This window comes from Marmota flaviventris, chromosome 15 (genome assembly GCF_047511675.1).
Source record: "Marmota flaviventris isolate mMarFla1 chromosome 15, mMarFla1.hap1, whole genome shotgun sequence".
In the NCBI taxonomy this organism is placed as follows: Eukaryota; Metazoa; Chordata; class Mammalia; order Rodentia; family Sciuridae; genus Marmota; species Marmota flaviventris.
The window spans coordinates 29718860-29746293 of NC_092512.1; the positions used below are offsets into that span (position 1 = coordinate 29718860).

Genomic DNA, 27434 nt, shown 5'->3' on the forward strand with positions numbered 1-27434 from the left:
ATTAATCTTTCAAAATTACTTAAAAAAAAAAAAAACAACAGTCCTTTTAAGCCAAGTATAGCAGCACAGGCCTGTAATGCTAGCTACTGTGGAGGCTGATACAGGAGAATCATAAGTACAAGGCCAGTGTGAACAACTTATTGAGACCCTGCCTCAAAAGAGATAGATAGATAGATAGATAGATAGATAGATAGATAGATAAATGGGTTGGTTATGTAGGTTAGTGGTAGAGTGCCTCTAGATTCATGCTGCAATATATAAAAAATTAAAAAGTACTTTTTATAAAAATAAAGGTGCACACAACTTCCATTCATCAAAGAGATAGAATAAGGATCTGGAATTTCAGACTCCTAGATTATTCTATGACACATGTTGAAAAAGAAGACTCTATAGTGGTACTAATTAAATAATTTATTAGTATTATTTTGAATTATGTGTTTTTGTGGAAAAAAGAATATCTTAATTATACAAGAACTAAGTAAAACAAATTTAATATTAAAATTAAATTGAGGGATGGGGTTGTGGCTCAGTGGTAGAGCACTTGTCTGGCACATGTGAGGCACTGGGTTCAATCCTCAGTACCACGTAAAAATAAATTAATTAATTAAATTGACTTTGTAATGGTCAGTTTTAAAAATGAAGTGTTTTGGACATTAAAACCAATCTTTATAACAAATGCTTTAAATTAACATCATTTTCCAGTCAATATTAAGTAAGATTTGCCCTACTGGACTGCACCAGCTGGACTAAATATATGAAATAACTATTTTTCAAGCTACAGGACATCAGGCAATGAAAGACAGTGATCCCTGAGAGGTAGGAAGCAAACCAGGTGAACCCTACTTGTATTGTGCTAGCTTACTATCTTTAGAAATTTTTAAGGCTGCCTGTGCAGGGAGCAGAAAAGCAGATTGAACCTAGTTGAGTTACAGAGTTCAGGGAAGGAACTGAGTCCAGAAAGCCCAAACACACTAGAGTATATAAGACAGAATACCGGAAAAGCAAAGAAATTACAGAATAAGAACTCTGGCATGCTGCCAAGGGTTTCCCTTGAATACTCAGCTTTGTACTGACTATTGCATACAGGTAAGGAAACTAACCAAAGGAGAAGGAACAGAAAGATTTAGTACAAACAGTAATACTAATAAGTAGACTAAATGTTAAAGTCTTAAATAAACTTCTAGTTTGCATTTCTTTCTTGTACTTTGTTTTCCTGTAACATATAATGATATTCTGAATATCTTGTTTGGCTCAATCTTTGCAAAAGTCAATATATATATTTATAATAAAAACTGTTCTACATTTTATAAATGATTAAAATTTCAGTTGGAAAACATGAAACTTCAAAAAGTACTCATTAGGATACAGAATTAGAAAAGAAAAGCCTCATTTAAGGTATTAAAAGTCTTGCCATTTAATGTATATGTAAAATTTTAAATACAATATATATACAACTAATTGTAACAAAAATACTGATTCAAAAAATTAAGATGAAGCTGGGCATGGTGGCCCACACCTGTAATCTCAGCAACTCAGGAGGCTGAGAAGCAGGAGGATCATGAGTTCAAAGCCAGTCTCAGGAACAGGGAAGCACTAAGCAACTCAGTAAGACCCTGTCTCTAAATAAAGTAGGGCTGGGGATGTGGCTCAGTGGTCAAGTGCCCCTGAGTTCAATCCCCAGTACCTCTCCACCAAAAAAAATTTAAGATGAAAATAGAAACTCACATCTCAGTTTTTGTGTATTCACACACAGAACAGTCCTGGACACTAAAGGAAGTAATGCGTAGTAATCAGCTGCAAAAATAAAGGCATTACAATTTTATGGCTGGAATGAACTTGAGGAGTAGGTAGTAACAGTTAAATCTCTTCATTTTACATGGATCAAAACCAAAAACCTAGGCTTACACAGCAAATCCTAGGATTCCTGAATTTGTACACTACTCTTCTCTGCCATAGTTGTTCTATGGACACTTATTATTCAGCCATCCAATTCCTTATCCAGTGTCCTATCCAGAGTCAAGCGATACACATTTCCCTGAAGCCACACAAAATCCTGGATTTTAAATGACCAAGCAACCAGAATAAGGTTCAAAAAAGGCTTCTCTTACCTTCTGGAACTCACCCAGAACATACAAAAAGGGCTCATAAAAAAGACCAATTTCTATCATAACTTCCCTAGTATATATAATATTCTATGAAGAATCATGCTTAGGATACTTGAAAAAAATAAAAACAAAAATTTGAAAAAAATAAAAACATTTTTGTTTTTCATATACTCTCTGAAAAAGGCAAGTACAATCTAAATGACTAAGTTTAAGTATTGCAATTTGTGTATGGGGGACAGGTAGCTGCCATGTTTCATTTCCAATTCATTGCCATTGCTTCTTTTTTCATGATTAAGAACATTAATCATGAATCTAGAATAATTAACTAACTATCCAGAGTTTAATTCTTTTTAATTTATTTTTATGTGGTGTTGAGGATCGAACCCAGGGACTCGCATATGCTAGGCAAGCACTCTACTGCTGAGCCACAACCCCAGCCCCCAGAGTTTATTTCTTACTAGCTGTATAATCTTGAACAAGGCACTTGAATTTGTTATGATCCTGTTTGCCCATAAAATAAAGTTAATAATATTAGAGAGGACTGTGGTGATAATTAATGAGATGACATATGTAAAGTGCTTAGCTTAGTGAGGGCCCACAGTAAATATTCAAGAAATGTTGCATTCCATCATCACTATCATTACCATCATTATTTTCTTTAATTCTATCAGCCTTCCTTTCAATTATACTCATTTATCACACCTTCTGCTTTGCAGAAAGCTGCAGCTTTACTCTAAGTAGGCTGTAAAGTAGAAAAAAGCCCAGATTAATTATATAAACTATTATTTTATCTGAGCATGTTTTACTTGCACCGAGTTAAAAAAATGTATTAATAAACATTAAATAAGCTATATAATTATTTAACCAATGCTAACAACTCCATTTTTGCCCTCACAAAGATCAGCAGATTTTTAGCCTATACCATTTCAAATAGTTTATCAGTTTCCTTAATCAACGTTCTAAATTAATAAGCTGAAGGCATTAAGAAATACAATAACTGCTCTGAAAACCCAATGTTTGATAGTGGAAATCACTCTAGTAAAAGAATACCATGGCACAAACAATTTACAACCATTCAAAAATAAATTAACTGACCAACAACACAGATTCTACTTTTTTTCCTCACTAGGCATAAGTAAAATTCAATGTCTGGCCCCATGGAATTCATATCTTCTAGGTGAACTATGTATAATAACTATAATATTTTTTTAAATTTCAGTATGAATATAAAGGATATTGTGATTTTTGCTGAAATATTAAAAGGGGAGATGGCCACAGGGAGCTACCTCTGAGGATACCCTAGATTTGAACCATTATGCTCCTATAAGAATTTCCCAGTTAAAACCATGTATAATGGTGTTATAGAAAAATAATCAAGAAACTATATAATATTTCAAACCCTTAAAGACAATAAATAATATTCAAGTGTACTACATGTTTTCTCTAATATAACACACAATTGGGCTAGCTAGCAATTTTTCCTGAAAGACACATCTTTAAGAAACTAATTACTTGTGAAAAGACAGCCCTTGATTGAAGGGCTAAGGATTGAAGGATTAAGGTCTCCCAGCAAAATAAAATCCAGTACTCCCTACAGTCCAGATTTGAGGACCTGGGAAGAAATGGTTAGCCGGCCAGGCAAAGGAAAAGCACAGTTCCAGATTCTCCTGCCTCCAAGAATATGTGGCAATTTAAAGCACCTTCACTCTTGGCACAGAGGCAGTTATGTCTAATACCAAAATAAGATTTCAAATATCTGATACATCACAATAGGCAATTCACACTTCAGGAAAAAAACCTAAATCCTTCTGAAATATAAAACCAACTAAAAGACAATAATTATAACACTTTCTTTTTGAAGGCATTATTCAACAATTATTCATTGAAGGCCTACCATATGCTAGTTACGTTGGAGGCTAGTGACCTAAGTTTTTCCCCTCAAGAAGCATTCAAACAGTGGGCCACTTCCAGCTTAGTCATGGTAGCTAAGTACCAAGCCACCGCACTTGCTGCTGCTAGAGTTTCTGGACAAGTTAGAATCAAGAATTTACAATGTGATAAAGAATGATAAGGAAATTGCTGGTATGCTTCTAGGATTTGATGACTTTTGTAATATGGTACTGGAAGATGTCGCTGAGTTTGAAATTATGCCAGAGGAACAATTACTAAATTAGATCAAATTTACTAAATCAAAATAACAATGCTGGTTCCTGGAGGAGAAGAACCTGAAGTGTGAACAAATTTCCTTGACTTATGCTAGATTCCATTTTGTTTTATAATGGCAACAAAATGGAGTTTTTAAAAAATCATTTAAGGTCAAGATTCTCTAAAGCTAATTTTCCAGTTAAAGGGAAATGCTTTGAAGATGTATAATCATTTTTCTAAGTTAATCATGGTTATCTTGGAAAAAGAAGAAATGAGCTTGTTTTCTGAAGACTAAGAAATAAAGGTGCTTTTGGCTGTTATTTATTACACTATTGTAGTCAGTGAAACAAAGATTGTAGTTGTTTTGCCATTTGCTTTTCTGTCATGTTTATATCTGTTTCCATCCTCATTTATATTACCATTTGTTTTTCAAACAATTGTTCCAAACAAAATGATGAATTCTGATTTTGAATCAGTACATTTAAAATACATGAGTTGATTTAAGAATTCAATTTGAACTAAAAAAAAAAGCAGCAGCATTCAAATGATGGAAAAATCTATATTTTAAAAGCAAGCAAAACCTAATAAAACTGACTGGTTTGGGGGTAATCTAAGGAATACAATTTTACAGATAGTCCTGTTTAATATTTCTTTCTGATGGTCTAGTGAATGAAATCTTCACACTTCAGAGCTTATAAAACATATTCACAGCTAATTTTTAATTAATATTTTTATTACAAAACACACTTAATTCATTCCCCTATCCCAATCAATTCCACCTGTTCTAGTCTTAGATCCTCATTATCTCTGGCCTGAAATAAAACAAGCTCCAAATGATTTATCTCTTCTCAAATCCTTCAAATCATCCCACATTGCTGACAAGCTATTCTAAAAATATCTGAAGGTATTTCCTTAATCAAAACTTGACTTCATTTTCCATACTCTGAGAATAAAACCTAAAAATTTGAAGTATAGCATACCAGCTTGTTCTATAGACTCTGTTACTGCACCTCTAACTACTCTGTACAACCAACTCAGAGGTATAAAATACAGTTCTCCTTAGAGACAAATGAATGAGGAATGAAATGGTTAATCACAGATATGAAATTGTATTTGAAAAATGTATACAAGGAAGCACTTTGGAAAGAGAAATACAAACGGTTTCTTAAGCAATATTAAAAGATGTCTGACATTACTCATAATGGAAATAACAAGATAACATTTCTAACCAATTAAAATGGCAAGGATTGAAACAAAACAAGCTGATAATATATAAATAGAAAGGTTACAGGCAAATAATCACTCTGGTCCACCATAAAAACTAAGTATAGATTTGTAACTGCTAGAAGAAACCATAGGGTCAACCTCCAGGCACCCATTTTCTTAATAAGACTTGTAAAGCTCAAGAAACGAAATCAATAATCAATAAGTAGATGCCATTAAAGTTTCTGCACAGTAAAGGAAACAAGAATAAAAAAAAAATAAAGAGCCTACAGATGGAAAAAAAAATCTTTGTTAGCTACTCTTCTGACAGAGGATTAATATTCAGAATACACAAAGAACTCAAAAAACACCTAAAAACTGAATAACTCAATCAATAAATGGACAAATGAAACAGACACTCCTCAAAAGAAGAAATGCAAATGGCTAACAAATATATGAAAAAAAAGTTCAATATCCTTAGCAATCAGGGAAATGAAAATGAAAACTACACTGAGATTTCACCTTGCCCCAGTTATAATGGCAAGCTTCAAGAGTACAAATAATAACAAATGCTGGCAAGGATGTGGGGAGAAAGGATCACATGTACATTGCTGGTGGGATTGTAAATTAGCACAGCTACTATAGAATCACTGTGGAAACTTCTCAAAAGACTAGAAGTGGAATCATCATATGACCCAGTTAATCCACTCCTTAGTAGGTAACCAAAGAAATGAAATCATACTATAGCAATATGTATATTCCAACGTTTTTAGCAGTGCAATTCACAATAACCAAGTTATGGAATCAGTGTAGGTATCTATTGACAGATGAGTAAAGAAAATGTGGTATGTATATATGCACAATGGAGTTCTACTCAGTCATAAAGAAGAATGATATTATGGTATTTGCTGGTAAGTGAATAGAAATGAAGAACATCATGCTAAGTGAAATAAGCCAGACTCAAAAAGTCAAAGGTTGAGGATTTTCTTTTATATGCAGGAGCTAGAGAGAAAAAAAAGTAAGTTTATGAAAGGACAGAGTCATAAAAATACAAGAGAAAACAGCAGGGGAAGAGGATCAAGGAAAAGAGAAAAAGAGGGAAAGGTACCTACTGGAAAATGAAACTGACCAAATTATGCTATATGCATGTATGAAGACAGCACAAAGAATTGGAATTCTTCTTCCTCACAAATATATGAAAAAAAATGTTCAACATTCTTATGCATAATCATAAGGCATCAATTAAAAAAAATAAAAAGAAGACTAGTAGAATAGAGAAAGGGGATGAGAGGAGGTAAAGTGGAAGTAATGGGGAATGTAATTGAGCAAATTATGTTATGTGCATGTATGAATATGTCACAATGAATCCCACTATTACGTACTAATAAAATGTGTTCATTATAAATTGAAAATTTAATGTATGGATTTTCTGATCTAGATACACTACATCTAGGGATTCATCCTACAAATGATATTCACTTGTCTGAGAGGATGATATTAGAATCAATCTAAGAGTTCACCAAAGGGGACTTAAAACTATTTTTCATCACAGGGACTACATATCCATGCAATGCAATGCTATACAGTTACTCAAGAGGATGAGGTAAAGGACGTGCTGATATGGCTTGATCTTTAAAAGACATGGTTAAGCAGAGTATGACACTACTTGCATTTCCAACCAATCTCCCTGTCAAAAGATACACACATGCACACACGTGTACACACTCACAAGCATGCACATGCAAACACTTGTCTGTGCAAGAAATAAAAAAGAATCTCAATACCAAAAAAACCTGTCAGTATCTGCTTACCTAAAGGAAGGAGTATTGAGCTCAGAGGTAGAAAAACTAACTTAGGTTTTTGCATTTTTTATTTTGTTGTTATATATAATTTTAACATAAGTATGCATTACTTAACAAAAGAATATTTTACAACTTTAAAGAAATAGGCAGGTGTCCCATTTCATCACCTCAAAATAAAAATTTGAAAACTTCCACTCTAAATCATCTTAAGAAATTTTTCCAACCCTAAGGGGGCTCTGTATTTTAATGTTAAAGCTTACTCAGGTCATTCACTTGGATCTGATGAGGCATACTCATTCTTCAAGGTCTATAAGGCTCAAACCTCATGCAGTAAGTCACCAAAAATCAGAATTTAAGATATTTACATATAAGTCCACAATGTGTTCATTACATCATGCTGATTCCCTAAAAGCATGAGCAAGATGCTATCTAATATATTCTTCTGTTTCCAGCACCAAGCATATTGCAAACACTCAACAAATGTTTCTGAAAGAATAATAAGGTGTGGGAGGGCTCAAGATTGCAGAATAGATAGACTCAGCCTTAGTTTGGTTCTTCAAACACAACTGCTTGTGGAGGTGGATAACTTGGGTGAGTACTGGAAATTGCACAGACAATGAAACTAAGTGAACTCCAGAGAATAAGGAGAATGATGAAGCAAGAGAAGCAAGATACCCCAGTGGTGGGGGAAACGGAAACTTCCCTCCAAGGAAGTAAAGGTAAAAGAGAAAGTGTCACAGTGTGACTCAGAAAGTTGAACACTGAAGACAAACAGCTTAAATAAACAGGTGATCTGGAGTCTGCAAAACAAGCTGGCTTTAGAGAAGAAATTCACTGTATCTCTCAATAAATTCTCGGATCCTACTGTCAAGACACTAAACTCTCTGGGGATCATAAAACTGAGAATAATCATACTTCAGGGTTCCTGTGGATATCTTCTTGCATTTAGTGGCTGGGCAGTGGCTACACGAGACAGTTGTGGCTTAGATAAGTGTTTCTGACTTAATCCAAGCATCAATGGCTATGACATGAAAGGGAGTGGAAGGCACAGCAAGCAGATCAGCAATGCTGTCCTCTGTGATGCAGAGCAATATCAGTTGCATGCAGCTTCAAGCAGAAGTCAGGTCTAAAGGCTCAGGGATAAAATCTAGTCAATAACTTGGTCCCTGCATAACCTCTCCAGCCCAGAGCTCCAAGTTTCAATTCTTCTTCCTTCTTCCCATCCCTTTGAATCATTCCAGGGATCCAAATATGGCTTTGACATTCACCATGCCCCAGGGTACATAGACTAAAAACCTCCTGAGAGAATATACTCCAGGTGTCATACACACTCTGCCCAAAATTGGTCAGCCAGAAGATTTTGCTGCAGCTCTGACATTTGCCATGTACCCAGTTCTGCATGAACCCTAACAAACACTTTTACTTAAAGAAAAGAGGTATACAGGCTCCCAGCTGTTGCCCTATCCCCAGAGAAGCATAGATAGAGGGAGGTTGAGATCTGGTTCTTGGGCAAATACCCCACAGTAGCAGCAGAAAGAGAAAACACAATAGTTGATTACATCACATCTATGTGAATCCTCTACATCAATCACAGCTGCACCTGGTCAGAGTGCATAGTGCTCATAAGCCTCAAGTGAGTGCAACAGAGGGGGAGCTGTGTGATTCCAGCTGGCCCTCCCTGTGAAGCACTTAGATCTGTACCAGTCTCTGATCAGAGAACAAGAGCCCTTCAATGTACCTAGAACACCAAGAATGAGAATCACTTTCAAATAATAGAGTTATTATGAATAGTGCTTTGGGAGCTAATGCCTCCATAATAGGAGTAACCACACAGAGGCATATCTTACATTCTCTGCCACCTATACCATATGTGCCTAAAGTACTGGAGTATCCCCACCCTAACATGTCTTGCAGAGACAATGGGTCTTTCTAATCCTGTTATGGTACACTCTGTGCCCAAAACCACAAATTGTAACCAAAAAAGTTATAGGGAGATTACTATGGAGTCAAATTGGAAATAAACTCAATATTACACAACAAATCAAAACTCTAAGTCACATTAGCAGAAGAAAGGCACTTACTGTGAAGGCTATCACATGAAAGTGGACGAAATTCATTAGAACAGATGCTCAAATCTCAATACAGAAACATAGAAATATGAAAAAACAAGGTAATATGTCACCTCTCAAAGTTCTTCACAGTAAAAGATTTCAAAGATACTGAAGTGGGTAAATGCCAAAGTAGTCATAAAAATCATTTTTAAAAGCTCAATGAAATCCAAGAGAAAACAGTTGAATGAATTAAAAAAAAAATTCAGGATATGAATTCAATAAAGAGATTGAGATTTTATAAAAGAACCAAATAAAAATCAAAAGCTCAATACACAGGAAAAAAACTCAGTTAAAAGCCTCAACAACAGAATAATCAAGTAGAAGAAAAAGTATTAAAGCTTAAGAACAACTGTCAAAATATTACAGTAAGACAGCAAGACAAAAAGACAACATACAAGGTCTCTGGGTATTATGACTTGGATATGGAATGTTCCCTTAAGGCTGATGTGTTGAAAGCTTGGTCCCCAGTGCAGTTATGTTTGGAAGTCAGACTTTTGGGAAATATTTGGATTATGAAGGCTCAGACTTAATCAGAGGACAAATAATTTGATAGTATTTATTGGGAGATGGTAGAAATGGTAGAAGGTGGGACCTAGTTGAATCAGTAGTCCTTGCAGACATGCCACTGAGATTATCTCATGTCCTTGCCACTCAGCTTCCTGGCTGTGATGCCACTAGTGACTATATCTTGATACTTGATATCTTGTCCCTAACCCCTTTTTGTGCATGTGCACTTGCTATTCGTCCCTGCAGTTTCCTGGAAGCTCTGCTCTACCATGCCTTTCCTCCATGATGTTCTACCTCAACTTAGGCCCAAAACAACGGAGTCAGCCAATCATGAACTGAAACTTCTGAAACTGAGTCAAAAAAAAAAAAAAAAATTTTTTTTGCTCCTTTAAGTTGTTATGTCTGGTATTTTGGTCACAGGGATGAAAAGCTGACTAACACTCTAGGACACCATTAGAAGATCAATCATATAATTTGCATACCAGAAGGTGAAAACTACATTAGAGAGAACAGACAACATATACAGTTATAGAACAGCAGAAAACTTCCCAAATATTGGGGAAAATATACAGGTACAGGAGGCATTTATATCCCTAAATAGACATGGCCAAAAAGAACCTCTACACAACATGGTTATAACGCCAAAAGTACAAAATAAAGAAGAATACAAAAAGATGCAAGAGAGAAGCACCACGTCACGCAGGTAAACAAATCAACATAACAGCATATTTCTCAGTAGAAATACTAAAGGCCAGAAGGGCACAGAACAATATATTTCAAATCCTGGAAGAATAAAACTGCTAACCAAGATTACTACTCCCAGCAAGGTTATACCTCAGAATTGAGGAAGAAATAAAAATTTTTAAAGGTAACACAGATTAAGGGTGGGGGGAAAGTGGAATTCATGACCTCTAGACCAGTACTGCAGTAGATGTTTAAGGGAATTCTATACTCAGAAGAAGAAAGATAAAACAAAATCATGAAAGGATGTAAAAGAATAAATCTCACTAGACTATACAAGAAGATGTGCAAATGAGAAATAGAAAAGTGACATTATCAATACAATAAACCAAAATAAATTAATAATAAGTATCTAAATTAAAAAAAAAAAAAAAAAAAAAAAAAAGCCTTCAAATAAAGAAAAGCTCAAGACTGGATGGATATGCTGCTGAATTTTACCAGACTTTAAAAGAACCAATACTAACCAAGATGGCAAGCTAATAAGACAGTTAAGATTAGGAAATGATTCAAAAACTTTCCTATTCTACTTTTTTTTTGAGTACCAAGTATTGAACTCAGGGGCACCCAAAAACTAAGCCACATATCCAGCCCTATTTTGTATTTTATTTAGAGACCTGAGTTGCTTAGTGCCTTGCAGTTGCTGAGGCTGGCTTTGAACTTGTGATCCTCCTGCCTCAGCCTCCCAAGTCACTGGAGTCACAGGCCTATGCCAAGGCGCCTGGCCAATTTTACTTTTTATTAGTATCTTGATAAACCAACAGAAACTATCTCTTACTTTTGTATTTTATAACAGTTAAGCCTGTGGTTATCAGAACACCTTTCTATATTTAAGAATCATAACAAAATAATAAAACCTTTCTATTCAAATATTTACAAAAACAAAAACTCAAAAAAAAAAAAAAAACCCTAGAAGTTTCCATAGAAAAATCTCCCTAAGGTGAGATAACAACAAAAGTAGGAGTCTTTATTACTTCAACTACTATAATATAAAATAGCAAATTAATACAGAATATCAAAAGGAGTAAGAAGAGATGAGGATTTATAACCAATGACTGGGAAAAACATACTCTAAAAACTAATATTTGAATACTAAATAATTTCCCATGTTAGTATAGTTTCTTTAAAATGAATCAAGTAATTGTTCAATTATTAAACATTTTTGTATCTTAAGATCTACAATCATATTACATGATTTTTAAAAATGTCTAACTTTAAAGAAATGCTTGCCAAGTAAGTGAAAACCTTCAAGAACCTATATTATGTATTAATGTAACCATTTTTCCTTCTATAAAAGGAAAAGACTTAATCTGATTTTTGTCCAAAAATTGTGAAAATATCCTTTCAGCAGGCACATGTATACATGGAAATAATGACACAAAACATTAAAATGAGTGATATATATCTAAAGTCTTTCAGTATCTTTTCATTTAGTAAAATCTTTTAGTAGAATCTTAGTAAAATCATTAGTAAAATCATTTAGTAGAATCTTCTATTAAAGTTTTGCCAATATGTTAACCTAAAGTGTTGTCAACTTAAAAAAAAAATTCACTAGGGAATTATTTTTTAAACAAATACTATAATATACATACATATATACTATATATGTATGTATATGTATGTTTATGTTCACAGATTGTTTTCCTTATTCATGTGTAAGGTAGATTAAAAAATAATACCCTACATTCTTTATACTAAATCACTGAATGACTTCTTTCATTGTCCAATAAGACAACTAAAACATATTGACACAAACTAGGAAAGTTTTTTATAAGCTTCAAAATATCACAAAAACATTAAGATCTGCTGGGTTTTTATTCAAGTACAAGCCTGCTCTTTCCTAATTTCAACTAACTTCTTTCCTAAAAAGACATCTTCTAGAAATTGAATTTTACTGGAGACTATTAAATCTATTAAAAGATGGTCCATTATAAACTATTTAAAATAGAAACATAAAACCTGGTTCCTTATGTATGCTTCCATTATTTTGTCAATGAATTAGTTTTATCTTTTAAATTAACTTTAGATCATCCTCAGGACAATTTGCCAACTTACAGTGTTAGTTGGGTCTTCTTGTAAAATTCGATCATATAGCTGTACAGCATCATCATATCTATTTAAAAAGAAAAAGGAAAATCGAGAGTCATTATCTTTAAAATGCAATGATAATAGTAAATACAGAAAAAGATTTAACTGGCAGGGCTTCAACTGCATTCATAATTGATGTCCAAGTCTTCTCATCTGCATTTAAAAGGGAAAGTTTACTACAGTCTAAGTTTTTAAATAAAAACACACTGTATATAAAATACTTACCAGAAAACTTCAAAAAATACTGATTGAATTTGGTCTGAATACAAAGGTAAAAACTAGCAACACTGTTTGAAGAGATAGAGCAAGCATCAGAACCAAACCTGGGACATGGCAGAAATGTTAATGTTAATAAATAATACACAGTACAAACACCTATGTCCAAATTAATGGTTCTAATGGGAAAAGGGGACAAGAGGCAAAAACAGATGATAATGTAAACAGACAGATGAAGATTCATTTCTATGTCTCTGATTATTAGAAAAGCCTTACAGATTGAGGACACCAAACCATAATATATTCAATACTCTTACTAAATAGATCATGCTGGATGACATTCTCACTGGTATGACTCATGTTTTTATCCTACCATTACAAACATAAATCTTTGAAAACAGACTTTATTTTCTATGTTTTGTTCCTCATGGACACCTCTCTCAGAATATTTGTTCAACTTTCTCATTGTTCACAGCTAACTATCAAATACCTCAAACTCAACAAGTCTTTCTACCCAGAAATATTTCTTCCTCATTCTATGTACTTTTTTTTCCTTTTTTTCCATTTGGTAGATAACATTTGAACATACAAGACAGAAAACCAAAAGGCATTTTTAATTTCTTTTTCTCTTTCATTTCTAAAATGTAATCGATAGCCTATTTTATGACCCTCTCAATTTCTTTTCATCTTACTCTCTCTACAATCTCTGCTACAGTTTATAATTCTAGTGCAACAATCTCAAAACTGCTTCCTTTCTGAAACTACTCACTACACACCCATATTACAATGTTCTTACAGACAAATCCAACAGTTATTCTTTCCTTAAATTCATATAATGGTTTCCTGTTACTCTCAGTTGAAATTTCTTAGTAGGGTATATGAAGTCCCACACAATCTGATACCTGCCTGTACCTCTAGTTTCAGTCCCAAACAGCAACTCCATCATTCATTACATTCTAGATATAATGAACTCTCCTGGAGTACCTACAGATGTGCTTCTAAAGTTATCATTGAAGAGGGAGCAATAGACAACGCTTCAATTAAAACAGACTATTTCAGCCAGTCATGGTGGTGCACGCTTGTAATCCCAGTGGCTTGGGAAGCCAAGGGAGGAGGATCATGAGTTCAAAGCCAGCCTCAGCAACCCCGAGCACTGAGCAACTCACTGTGACCTTGTCTCTAAATAAAATACAAAATAGGGTTGGGGATGTGGCTCAGTGGTTGAGTGACCCTGAGTTCAATCCCCAGTATCACAGGAAAAAAAAAAAAAAAGGACCATTTTTTTTTTTTCTCTTTTCCATTACTAGGTTAAGAGTACACTTAGAAACAGAATTCTGTTTTTTAAAAAGGTTGTAACTCCAATCTAGATAATAGTGTCATTCATTTGCTTTGAATGTATGTATGTGTTTCTAATCTAGATAATAATAGTGTCTTTCATTTGCTTTGAGTGTGTATGTGTTTGGGTCTGTGCATGTATGTGCTATGTATATTTCTCAAAACAACCTTTACAAATTGGCAATATCTGTATTTTAGAGGCATGAATTTGAAAAGAATTTAAAAAGTTAAATAATTTGTCAAGTCAAAGCTAGGAAATGCTGAAACAAGACTTTGAAGCCAGCTCTTATTCCAAAGCATGATCTAATTTCAGAAGGTTAGAGATGGTAAATGGGTTACATTACCCATTTCCTGGGAGTAACTGACAGGATTTGTAATGAGAAACACTTTGACACTATTCTAGAACTCGGCAGCAAAAGACCTCGTGCAATGAATGATGTGCCATGAGCATGAGAGAACCTAACACAATCTCCATTTTGCCATTTTTAAATGGAATCACATTGTTCACAAGATTTGGTTACCTTTCCATAGCTTCAAATCTCATGCCTGTTAATCGTTTGACTCTATGACTGCCAGGGAACTGTCTTCTTAACTCCTGAAGACAAAACTGAAAAAATAGTTGGTAAAAAAGACTTGAACAGTAGTAATTACATTATATATATTAAATAAGTAATTACCTTATATATATATACAAGGAATGGTTTACATAGTTTTTACTATGTCCAAAAATTTCTTGTTAGTTCCACTTAACTTTTCTGTTCTTTTGTTTTGTATTTAAAAATGGATGCTAGAGACTAAACTCAGGGCCTTTATGTGGTAGGCAAGCACTCTACCTCTGAGCTACAACCCCAGCCCTCAACTAACTGTTAAGAGAAATAGTCAATACTAATTACAGAAAATATTCAATACAAGCCATGTACCAAGTCTTAATCATATACATATACATATATATATATATAAAGCAAGTTAAATATAAAATAGGCTCACGCCTATAATTCCAGCAACTCAGGAGACTGAGGCAGGAGAATTGCAAGTTCAAGGCCAGCCTCAGATTCTTAGTGAGGCTCTAAGCAACTTAGCGAGACCCTCTTTCAAAAGATAAAATAAAAAGGGCCAGGTATGTTGCTCAGCAGTTAAGTACCCCTGGGTTCAATCCCCAGTCCAAAAAATAATAATAATAATTAAATACCTACCAATGCCAAGTCATCTCGACCATAATCTAGGGCTGCAATCATCACCTGTTCGTATATGATCCAAACTAGATAAATAAAGAGGGGGAACACAGTTTAAAATAAAAATCTGCTAGACATAAATTAATGTATTCTTTAGTTTGTGATACTTTAGAGAATATAACTTATAACTGAAAATTGATTTATTATTTCCAGAATAATAAGCAAAGAAAGCATCCTTTCGGGTATATAAAATATTTTGATATCTTATGAGGTAAAAAAAAAAAAAAAAAAATCCAATATTAAATACTTTTACTATTCTAAAAGATTCTTCATGAAATACATTTTGGCAAGACATCTGGTGACTTGTAAGCTTTAAAATAAAAATGCCTATTTGATAGCCTCACTTCTACTAGCAATTATTTTTTAAGAAAAAAAAATAAATAAAGTATTAAATTTTATGAAACAAAAAGTCACAGGTAAGAGTGATCTGACCAGTAGAAAATACATAAGACAGGCTAAAAAAAGAGAGAAAAACCATAAATGAAATGTGCTGAGTCTGAATGTAATAAATTAACAGAAGAACTTACTATCATCTCCAAGCTTAGAAGCATATTCATTAATTAACTCTTCTCCAACTTCCACAATTTGCTCACTATTTCTTGAGTTTTCTTCTCTCCATTTCCTCATTTTATCTCGCATTTCTGAAAACATAAGCTAGTTATTTTTTCGTATTATATATATACATACACACAAATGATAGACATAAAAACAACTGACAAAATGAAATCTACTATTTGTGTAAAGAAAATAAACTCATATTAATGTAGAAGTCTACCATATCTCCAAGTTGATAAAGTAGTACATAAATTGAATAGATCGTTTGGAAGAATGAAAAAGCATCAGAAGTGATCTATCTTTAAAAGTAATGAATTGCATGAATCTGCTACACAGTGTGTCTTAACTTTTGGGGGAATCACAGACCTTTCAGAGTTTGATAAAAGTCAAGGATTACTCTTCCAGAAAAATATAATTATCTATAGAAATTTTTAAATACTCAAGGTATTTTGAAGTTTACTCATTGATCCAGGAATATAAAAATTTCATTATAATTATTATATTAGACTATCAGCAATGAAGGAATATTCAACATAAATTTCCTTAATGTTACAGTGCCATGTAAGGAAGTAAAAGTAAAGGAAATCTTTTGTTATTTTTAAATGAGGAATAAAATAAATAATGTAAAATAAAGCCAAAAGCACTGACAAAAATAAAAATCAACAGAACAACTTTGCATATTATAATACAACAGGGAATTCTGCAAGTTTCAAAGAACAGCATTGCTATGGTGTGAATGTATCTTCCAAAAAGGGAGGAGGAAGAGGAGGAGGAGGAGGAGGAGGAGGAGGAGGAGGAGGAGGAGGAGGGCGGCCTAGCTGGGCGTGGTGGTGCATGCCTATAATACCAGCAGCTCAGGAGGCAGTATGATTGTGAGTTCAAAGCCACCCTCAGCAACAGCAAGGCACTAAGCAACTCAGGGAGACCCTGTCTCTAAATAAAAAAGAAGAAGAAAAAAGAACTCCTGAAGGGCTGGGGCAGTGGCTCAGTGGTGGGGCACCGTGTTTGATCCTCAGCACCACATAAAAACAAACAAAATAAAGGCATAATGTCCATCTACAACTACAAAAAAAAAAAAAAAAAAAAAAAAAAAACCCACCTCCTGAAGCTGGGCATGGTGCTACACACCTGAAATCCCAGCAGCTCAGGAAGCTGAGAGGCAGAAGGATCGCAATTTCAAAGCCAGCCTCAGCAAAAGTGAGGTGCTAAAGCAACTCAGCAAGACCTTGTCTCAAAATAAAATACAAAATAGGGATGAGGATGTGGCTCAGGGGTTGAGTGTCCCTGAATTCAATCCCAGGGACCCAAACCCCTCACCCCCCCAAATTGTGAAAGTTAAGGGGTTTGAGTCCCTGGGATTGAAAATACAGTGAAATCAGGAAATAAGAAGGTAGGAAGTAATAAATTAGGTTCTTAGTTGAAAATTTCTGAGCAAAAGAAAAACAACACGATTAGAGCTGTATGCTACAAAAATCACTGTGGTGCAGGCAAGCAAGCAAGCAAACCAACCAGAAGATCTACTAGAAGTAGTAAAAAGTTCAAAGAAACTAATCATGGAAAATGTATGATTAGTGAAACTGGTTTGAATAAAAACTCTTATCTTTTAAATGACCTCATCCAACTTAATGAAAATATATTTAAATTTCCACACTTATGGAGATAATACACCTAAAACTCGGGGATGTGTATTTGTGTGTATGTGTGTGTATATAAAGTTCTTAGCAAAGTATCTGTAGAGATTCAGATTGACATGACTGCAGCCACCTTGAGTCAACTGTCATGATTGCCTCTGATTAACCCTGGTCTGTTTTCCCCCCACATAGTTTTCCAGCATGCTATAAATAAATGAAACCAATAGAGTGGTATGTTGAGCTTTACTGACACGGACCCTGTCATCATTAGTTCCAGGTATGTGCCTGATATTCTTGATATTAGCTTAAGATAAAACAGGTACATTCCAGCTTTGATGAAGTTATTTTTTCTCTTATCTTCTTTCAAAGTCCCTGACCTCTGACCCAAATTGTGAGTATGCACATGGTTTTACTGCCATTCAGGATGGTGTTTCTGTCAATTAGCCCTCCAATAAACTTCACTTTCTGCAATCTTGGATCTGACTACCTCAGTTCTTTAGTCTCCCAGTACATTGGAGCCAGCTATTATACACTGGGTTGCTCTGAAAAATCTGGAACACAGTGTGAACTCATTAAGCATTAGCTCTCTCCAAATCAATGAAGTGATATAAACGATATGCAACAATTAAGCAATGGCATCAGATATACAAAATGGAGAAAAATAAGTACAAATGATGTGAAGTATTTTTTTTTCTTCAAATTAGAAAGACTCTGGAAAGATGATGGCAGCTACAATGGCACTATCAATAGCTACAAGATCTACATGTACCAACATCTACACAGAAGAATGCTACAGGAAGCAATAAGTGGCAAGCTGATAAATTCCAAAACAGGAGAACTCCCAAAGAGCCAATACATATTCACTGCAAAGCACTAAGAGCTATTATGTGAAGAACATCTGAAACAAGAAGGGCTCTGCTCTTGCCAATCCCAGCTGAGTGCAAGTAGAAAATGGCAAGAAGGACTGAACTCTCTGGAGCAGGTGGTCCTCTGACAGGTAGTCAGTCCTGACTGGTCAGGCCTCATTTTTAGGACAGGATTCCAAACAAAGGAAAGTGAAATCAAAATTCAGCAGCCCAAGATCAATAGGAAGCCCCCCCCACACCAAAAAAAAAAAAAAAAAAAAAAACCTCAGAAAGCAAGAATACTACACCAAAAAAAAAAAAGAAAAGAAAAGAAAGAAAAAGAAAAGGAAGCTCTCTGAGAGTAAAAACTTTACTGAATGCCACACCTCACTTTAAAATCACAGGAAAACTAATTTCACATAAAAATGAGCAGCAGAAAAGTGTCAAGATCACACTTGTCAGTCTTGGATTTTGCATCCAGCTCCACTAATTTGTTTATAGTCAAGATAAAGATAAATTATCAGACAACCTAATTTCTAAGACTTTCCCTTTTGATATGCAATAAGTTGATATACCTATTGATATATCCCTATGATTTTCACTCATTCATTCAAAAATGCATTGTTATTTTTATGACTTATGCTAGAAACATAAAAATGAAACCCGATTAAAAAGTTCACAAGCTAACAGAAAAATTGTAAACAATAAAAACACCCAAATGGTTCAATATTTCCATTTTTTGTGTCATTTTCTTTCTTTAGTTTTCTCTTCTACCCATGTAGTGGCAGTAGTAGACAGTGGTTAAGAATATGCTATACTCAAAATGCTTAGGTTCAAATTCCAGCTCTGCCACTTTGTAGCTATGTGATATGAGCTGAGTTAATAACTTTGCCAGTCAACAGTTCTCATCTAAAAAATGGAGATAAAAATATAATAATGGCATCATATGATTATTGTAGTGAGCACTGAGTAACATATTTAGTATAGCATGTGCTCAAAAACTTTTAGCTACTATTAATATTTTTCCTTCTACATCCTTCCCTATTTTCATGTACACTACTAATTCTCTTTTGATTTTTGAACCAAGAGGTTTTAGAGCTTCTCCCTAAGACAATGGCACATTCTATAGCAGCAAATGCTTAGTCTTTTTTATAATTCCACCATCTCTGATTTTGCTCTTCACATTGCATTTAGATCAGGGGATTTAAACAGGGGTCAATAAACTATAGCCCCAGGGCCAAAATCTATAGCCACCTGCTTTGTAGTTTTATCAGAACCTATAGAGCCCTCTTTATTCAGATAATATCCATGGTTGTTTGTGTGTTACAATCACAGAGGGACAGTAAAGACAAACCATGTGGCACACAAAAACCACTAGTATTCACTATCTAGTACTTTCCAGGAAAAAATATGCCAACATCTGAGAGTAATAAGTAGCAGAAAGGGGAAAAGATCTACTGTTAAACAACCACTATTTAAATTCCAACTCTGCCATTGATTTGCACCAGCAAGGTGATCTTGGACCTATCATTTGACATTTCTAACACCTCAGCTATAAAATACAAAGGATCACAAGCCTGTCCTACAAATCTCTGATGAAACTTTTACATAAAGTAAAACCTGGATCTCTTATATTGTTGCTTGGCTAATACAATTGTCTAAGGCTTTTTGTTTGTTTATAAGCTGATTTTTTATTATAGTTGGGAGGGCATGCACTCACCAATTCTTCATAGGCACATAGGCACCAATACTATCTTTCACAAATTTCACACATTTTCCTCATCTGCTTGGCCCTGAAGTTTAAGACTTTTAATATTAAGTAATTTATGTAGGGCATTTTACAAAACGTAAAATGCCGCAAAATTTTAGTTACTTTGATTTTAAGGAAAAACAACTGATAACTGTTTCAGCCACTGTCTAGAAATAAAGGCTTTTCTAGCACTGTTTACTCAAGGGTGGGTTAAACTTTTTATTTTACCCTAAGTACCCCCACCAAGAGGTAAGCACCTCAAAATTAAGGTGGTTTTATTATATATGTGTAAAGTAAGCTGCTCACTGCTTACCTGAACAATTAACTGTGTAAACCATGTGGGGTCATCTAAAGACCAAAGGTTATGAGAGTGACTAGGATTATTCTGCTTATTCCTTCCATGAGGACTAGGTGTCACTGTGGTAAGACAACCAGTCTCTGAAAGATGGAAAAACACGCCTGCTACTTACTCTGATGACTCTTAATTCAAAACTCCTTACTCCAATCCTATATTTTCTATACTTCACTTAATTATATATTCCCAAGTAATACAGATTCATTTACATGAAACATCATACTCCATAAGATACCTGGGAGATAATAAATTTTAATTTATCCATAGTCCTATGAATTTGTCTAATTGGAGTAGTTACAGGATGTTGAAAAGACCCATTCTGAAAGAACAAGTCACCTGATTTGAAAAAAGGAAGAATTATTTTATTTTCATGTACAGAGAACTCAGCAAAAGAGTTTTTCAAACTCTATATTGCAACCCAGAAGTGGAATATGAAATCATTTTAGGGTACTTCTTGCAGCATTTGTGGGGGAGGGAATAAGACAGAATGAATAGAACAGAATGGAATGTTCATGCTAATACTTTTCAAGTGAAGTTCTAATTTCAACTTATACACATATATATGTGTATGAACATACTTGAAAGAGTTGTTTTCTAAAATTTATTTCTTGTAGATTGTGCAAATAACACTGTTGTAGGAAAGGGGATATGCTTTTTAAAAACATAATTTCAAAGAGCAGGTCTGTATCTCAAATAATGAGCAGGAGTTATATTATGAAGGGGGAAAGATAATGGTGCTATTAATTTTTCTAGAAAAAATGCAAAAAATAAGAAGTAGTGAAAATGCAGGTGTTAGAAGCAGTAGGTAGGAGGGGGAGGAGAAGTTAATTTTAAGTATTATCACAAAACATCCAGAAGATATGCCCTAAGATAACTGTGAATACGAATCTTCATTTAAAAATTAAACTTCAGGATATATTCTATGAACTCTGGGAACTTGCCTGTCTTGTTCAGCACTATATCCTCAAAAACTGTAATAGTGCTTGATAAAAAGCATTCAACTATATGTTTAATTAGTATGTTGTTTAGCATATTACAGGCTGATATTTACACCTGGGTGTTGAAAAGATTGTCTACCGAAGACATTTTACCCATTTTAGAGGTCTTCAAAACTGATGAGATCTCTGAATCATCTTTTCCCAAAAATATGCACACATAATCTTAATTTTGCACGTAAGTTCATGAAGTTTACAGACCATTATAACATGCCTGCACAGATCAAGAATCTACAGATCTCAAGTTTAATAACCAACCTAATGACATGACATATTAAAAAGAGGGCTACAGAAGGAATCCCTGAGGAATCAGGAAAAAAAAAAAAAGAAGAAAGTGGATGTAAGGAACTCAGTAGAGGAAAGATGTGAAAAGAAAAGAACCTGGAAGAATGTTATTAAGAAAGCATGGAGGAAAAAAGCAAGTTAAGAACTTTTCATAGAGTGATCTACTCTAGCAAATGTATTACAGATGTATAAAACACAAACATTTGAGTTGACATTAGATTTTCTTAGAGACCTTAGAGAAGAGGTATGGGGTGGAAACCAAATTGTGGTTACTGAGAGAATGAACAAAAAAAGATGAAGCAGGAACAGTGAGCATGAACAAGTGAAATTCTCTTAAACATAATATTAAAAATTTTTTCAACAAATACTCATTTAGTGTCTATTACATGTCAGGCAACTGTGCTAGGTATCCTATCTACATCCTGCCTAACAATATAGTCTCAAGAAATTTGACAACTCTATTACAACTCTAAATTCTCTTTCCCACATCCAAAGTTCCAATCAATAAATTTCTTTATGTAACAGATGCTTTGAAGTGGCTGAATTAATAAGCCATAAATTCCATATCTCTGTACAGTTTGTTAGAGACTTGGAAAGTACTAGAACTACTAGACAGGTAATAAATTATCCTATTACAAGAATTACATTATTCTTTCAACTAAGCAATTCATGATGTTATTCAATGGAATTCCTAAGGACACACCTCTGAAACTACTCTCCTCCAAATCTCTGAGACCTTTCATTGACCTCATACATCCTAAAAAAAAATCTGTTATTCTGAGTCTCTGAAATAAAAATCTAGAAAACTCATTTCTTAAAATTCCCTTAAAACAGTTTTAATTCTGAAAAAGTCTAAACCTTCACTGAACAAGTGAACAAACCATATACTATTAGTTGAGTTGCCTAAGTTCACCTAAGACACTAAAGAAATATATCCAACACTAAAAAAATGATTCTTAGTTATATTTTGGGACAATCTGTTAATGTTTATCATTAATCCCATTAATAATTCATTCAGTCAATAAACAATCAGAGTTCCTCCCAAATGTCCAACTCTAATGACATGACAGTGAACAAAACTAGAGTGGTTACTTTCATTCTAGGAGAGATAAAATTTTAAAACTTAACTGGGTAAGTATTTCAATGGCATGAAAACACATGACCCAGGGGCAAGTTTTGAATTTTTTCTTTATTCTTTCTTTTTTTTTTTTTCCTAAATTTTGATAGAGGAATGGGGAAGGGGGTGAGGTTAAGGAGGGCTCTCTGTAGTACGGGACTTCTGAGAAGAATTCTGAGAAATTATAAAGTCTAACAGAGCTAAGAGTGAGCTATACTAAACATACCTTAACAATATCACTTTTGAAAAATTATGAAACATTTGAAAAACTTTTTAAAAATATTAAAGAAAACAGTCACATATTTCCCATCTGGCTGAAAGGATATAACCTGACAAGTCTTTTAAAGTTATTCACAGGTTTGTCTTCTCCATTAGACTGTGATTCTATGAAGTAGGGACTGTCTTACTTGAAATATGCAAGATCTAACACTAAGCATTTAAGACTTCTGTTTAATATAATGCATTCCTTCAGTACCAGCAGAAATATTCATGTGCCACAAGCCACAAAACCAATATATTATCTATACTATTGAATGCACTGTAAGTGTAAAGAAATTTTGTCTTTTCCCTTACATGTCTGCAACTTCATAATACTTAGAAATTTATTCATGATCAAACAGTAAATATAATTTTCAGTCCACATGTCATTAGGCCATTATTTAAGCATCCCACAAAGGCATTCATTGAACAAACTAGCTACTGAAATCTGCTGAACTATGTTAAAGGCTGGCAATGTGAATTTCAATAACATAAACTTCATGCTTTAATGAAATTCAAGTTTCTTAAGCAGGTCTCCCACGAAAGTTTCTAAAATGGGGGGGAAAGTCTTTCTTGCAGAATGGATTCTGTTTTTGGATTTAAAAACACTCTGCCCTAAATCAACCAAGGATGAGACACAAGAATGCCACACGTGATCACCTGTCCAAGAGTTAACAGTTATTTTCCCCTTTAGAATAGGATTTACTGGTAGGGAATAGATACAAAATGGTATGGAGTGTGTAAACGTGATTTGAGGGAAGAGTGGGATAGAGAATAAAAAGCACAGAAATTAAAAACCCGGTTTTGAAAAAATAACAATTTTTTCATCAGTCTTCTACACACTTTTTCTGCACAGACTTGAAAGACTTCCAAACACTTGACAACACAAGGCCTTACAGACCCTGTACTTCTTGGCTTCAAAGAAGCTTCAACAATCCACTCTCCCGCCCCCTCCACGCCGCCCAGGAACCACAGAAAAAGTGTGACATCCTTAACTCCAAGTCGCTCCGGCCTCATAAATGGAAGCCGCGCCGGGCCGCTGGACTGGCGCGGAGGTAGGGAGGTCAGTCATTCTTTAAACAGTGGGGAATGCCAGAGTCAATGGCCCGGCCAAGGAAAGGGTCAGCCTCAACCTCTTCTTCAGCTTGGCCCGTCCAGTGAGAGCTCCGGTGCCAAAGACCGGAGAACCCACCTGTCCGAGCATAGTGGGTGCTTCCGAACGATTCCCCAGAGCTTTGGGTCGTTTTGTGCCCGCCCCTCCCGAAATTACCTTCCCAAGTGACATCGTAAAGCTCTGAGACCTTCGCCATCTTCCTAGAACCTAGAGGCAGCGGGGTAAGAGGGCGGGCAGACGCAGTCACGTGACCTGCGACCGGGCGGTAGTGAATTACGAAGCCATTTCTCATTGGCCGAGACAACGGAGTGGGTGGCATCCGCCGCGCACGTGCACGCAATTCTACGGAAGGGCTTTCGGAAGAAGAGGGCGGAGTTAGCCGGGCCGTGCGCGGTGCGTCAGGAGCCTGCGGAACCTGAGGCAACCGGCCTGTCGTCGGAGCAGATTTGGGGTGAGGTGTCGTATTGACCCGAGATTTTTATCATTTTTATCGGTGGTGCCAACCACTCCCTGTTTTTTTTTTTTTTAAATACATGGGCTTATTCATTATCTTCATAGTCCCCAGTACTGGTTGCAGTGTTCTGCCCAAATAACCTTCTCTCTCCCCAACTTTTTTCTTTCCCTAATGGTATTCGCTTCCCATTTACTTTTTAAGGTTGAACTAAACAGAAATACTCCAAAAATTTTATTAAATCTCTTTAAAGGGCTAAGTGGGATACTCGCCCTTTACGCTTTATGTTCACAAGAATGCTCTCCTACCGACCATATTGCATGGAATTATGCCTGTCTGCCGCCACTCTAGTTATGAATCTCCTTAAGCAGCCAATGTGTTAGTGCTTGTAAATAATGAATGAAGGCACAAGTGAGACTTTCACAGCTCCTAAACTTTGCTCCACCTGTTTACTGCGAGGGGGAACCCTCTTTTGAAGCCGCATTCAGGAACCTTTGGACCTATTCTTGAGCTAAGGAGAAATGTCTGGATTGCAAGCAAGAAATTAGGGTCCAAAGCATATATTTAGTATTTTAAACAATAAGAATATTAAATTTTAGCGGGGGATGTAAAGTGAGAAAAGAAGACTTAAAAATTCCTGCAAAACAGCCATAGTTAGGGGTTAATGAATAAGATGCAATCAAGATTTGAGAAGGAAAGAAGAAAAAAGGAGTTCTGTCCCACAAGCTGAGAGAGTAAGAGTTTATTTTTACCAGCTTTATTGAAATATAATTGACAAATTAAAACTTGTGTATGTTTAAGGTATAAGGTGATGGGTGGTTTGATATAAATATACATTTTTAAATGATTCACAATCAGATGAATACATCATTCACCTCCCATGGTTACTGTGTGTGTTTGCATATGTATGAATGTGGGGGGAGAGGGTGAGAATACTTAGTATCTATTCTGTTAATAAATTTCAAGTTTACCATACAGTGTTATTCACTATACTGTTATTCATTATACTGTTCATTAGGTCCTCATCTTATAACCAAAAGTTTGTACCCTTTAACCTACATTTCCTCATACCCAGTCCCTGGCAATCTCAGTTTGCTTTTTGTTTGGAAGGAAAAAGAGAAAAATCAATGCCATCTGCCACAAAGAAGTCACATAAGGACAGAAAAGACTAGTGAATTTATGGACTTAGATTCTGAATGAGCTTCATTCTCTCCAGACTAAGTAGACTTTTAAAAAGTCCTTCATTCAAAAATTAAAATATACTCCCCTCAAAGATTCACATTCTCCTAATGTTCCAATAAAATGATCTGGTGTAATGGGGAGAACAATGACTCACATTTGAACCCAGACCTTACCAGTTAACAGCTGGGTGACTTTCAGCCAGTATCTCTGAGCATCAGAGACACTCATATGTAAAAAGTCAAGAATGTATAAAAAGTTAACAACCTTAAGTTGTTGTCCAGATTAAAAGAATTATTGCAACTAAAGTCTTGTTTCTATAACTACTATTATATTGTGATGACCCCTAAATTCATAAATCATACCCAAGCCCAGTTCTATTTGCTTGACCTATTCACTTAGATGAACAGCTAATATGCAAGTAGAACTCTAAGTTGCTGCTGCTATCTCTAGCACTCCCACCTTGCTTTTCCTCATCACAGATAAAACCATCTAGTTGTACAAGCTAAAGTTATAGGAGTTATCCTTGATTCCCTTCTTTACTATCCTCTCCATATTCATGTTATCAGCACATTGTATATTTAACTTCCAAAACATTCCCCAAATCATCTACCTCTTTTGATCTCCACTAGCTTCCAGCTTAATCCAAGTCACAGCCATCTGTCTCTTGCCTGAATGACTGATATCTCATAACCAACTTTGTTTCATTCTATGTAAAATCTGTTTTGTGTACAACAGCTGTATGTTTAAAGTCCTCAGATGGCTCCGTATGGCAATGAAAATGTGTTCCAAAAGCTTTACTATGATTTATAGGTTCTTATTCATTCTGGCTTGCATGTACCTCCCTATCTCACCTACTGTTCCATCTCTCTTCACTAGTTCCCAGCTATGCTCACCTATTTGCAATTCCTCAAACTTGCTTAGCTCCTATCTGCCTTGGGTCTGGCATTTTCCTAGCTGTTCCCTTTTCCTATATGTTCTTCTCCAGAGCTTTAAGTGATCATCTTCCTTTAGCCATTCCTATCTACTCAGAGAAACCTTTTCTGACCATTCAATAAAAAATAGTCCCTAGTTAATACCTGTAATCGTTACGACACTTAACACTAAGCCGACTTTGTCATTTTAATCTTGCAGCATCAAGCCTAGAAAAATACCTAGTGCATGCATAGTAAATATTTCTTGAATGAATGAATGAATGAAGTAGATAAAATAAATGATGGCTTCTAGTGGATATTAAGGATAATATTTCATGATAGTACACACATGAACTCCATTTTGTTAAAAATAAGATGTTTCTTTTTGTATCTGATGCTTTCCTAAAAATTATAAATTCAACCAATGCAGGGACCATACCAATTCATTTTTATATCTCCCAACTTTTTACCATAGTATGTGGCATACAAGAGGTGCTTAATAT

General features: G+C 34.9%; 1 protein-coding gene and 1 pseudogene across 1 annotated transcript in view; one reads left to right on the forward strand and one right to left on the reverse strand.

Moving 5' to 3' along the window:
• The window catches only part of Emc2 (ER membrane protein complex subunit 2), a 42427-nt gene extending 17778 nt beyond the window's left edge, over positions 1 to 24649 (reverse strand). The window contains exons 1-5 of the mRNA XM_027952618.2: positions 24544 to 24649; positions 16010 to 16123; positions 15444 to 15508; positions 14772 to 14857; positions 12667 to 12724 (exon numbers count right to left, since the gene is read on the reverse strand). Coding sequence (XP_027808419.1) covers positions 12667 to 12724; positions 14772 to 14857; positions 15444 to 15508; positions 16010 to 16123; positions 24544 to 24583 — 363 coding nt within the window. The 5' untranslated portion in view covers positions 24584 to 24649. The remainder of the gene's footprint in view (positions 1 to 12666; positions 12725 to 14771; positions 14858 to 15443; positions 15509 to 16009; positions 16124 to 24543) is intronic.
• On the forward strand, positions 1336 to 4377 carry LOC114101500 (U6 snRNA-associated Sm-like protein LSm5 pseudogene; annotated as a pseudogene).
• Positions 24650 to 27434: the final 2785 nt, after the last annotated feature.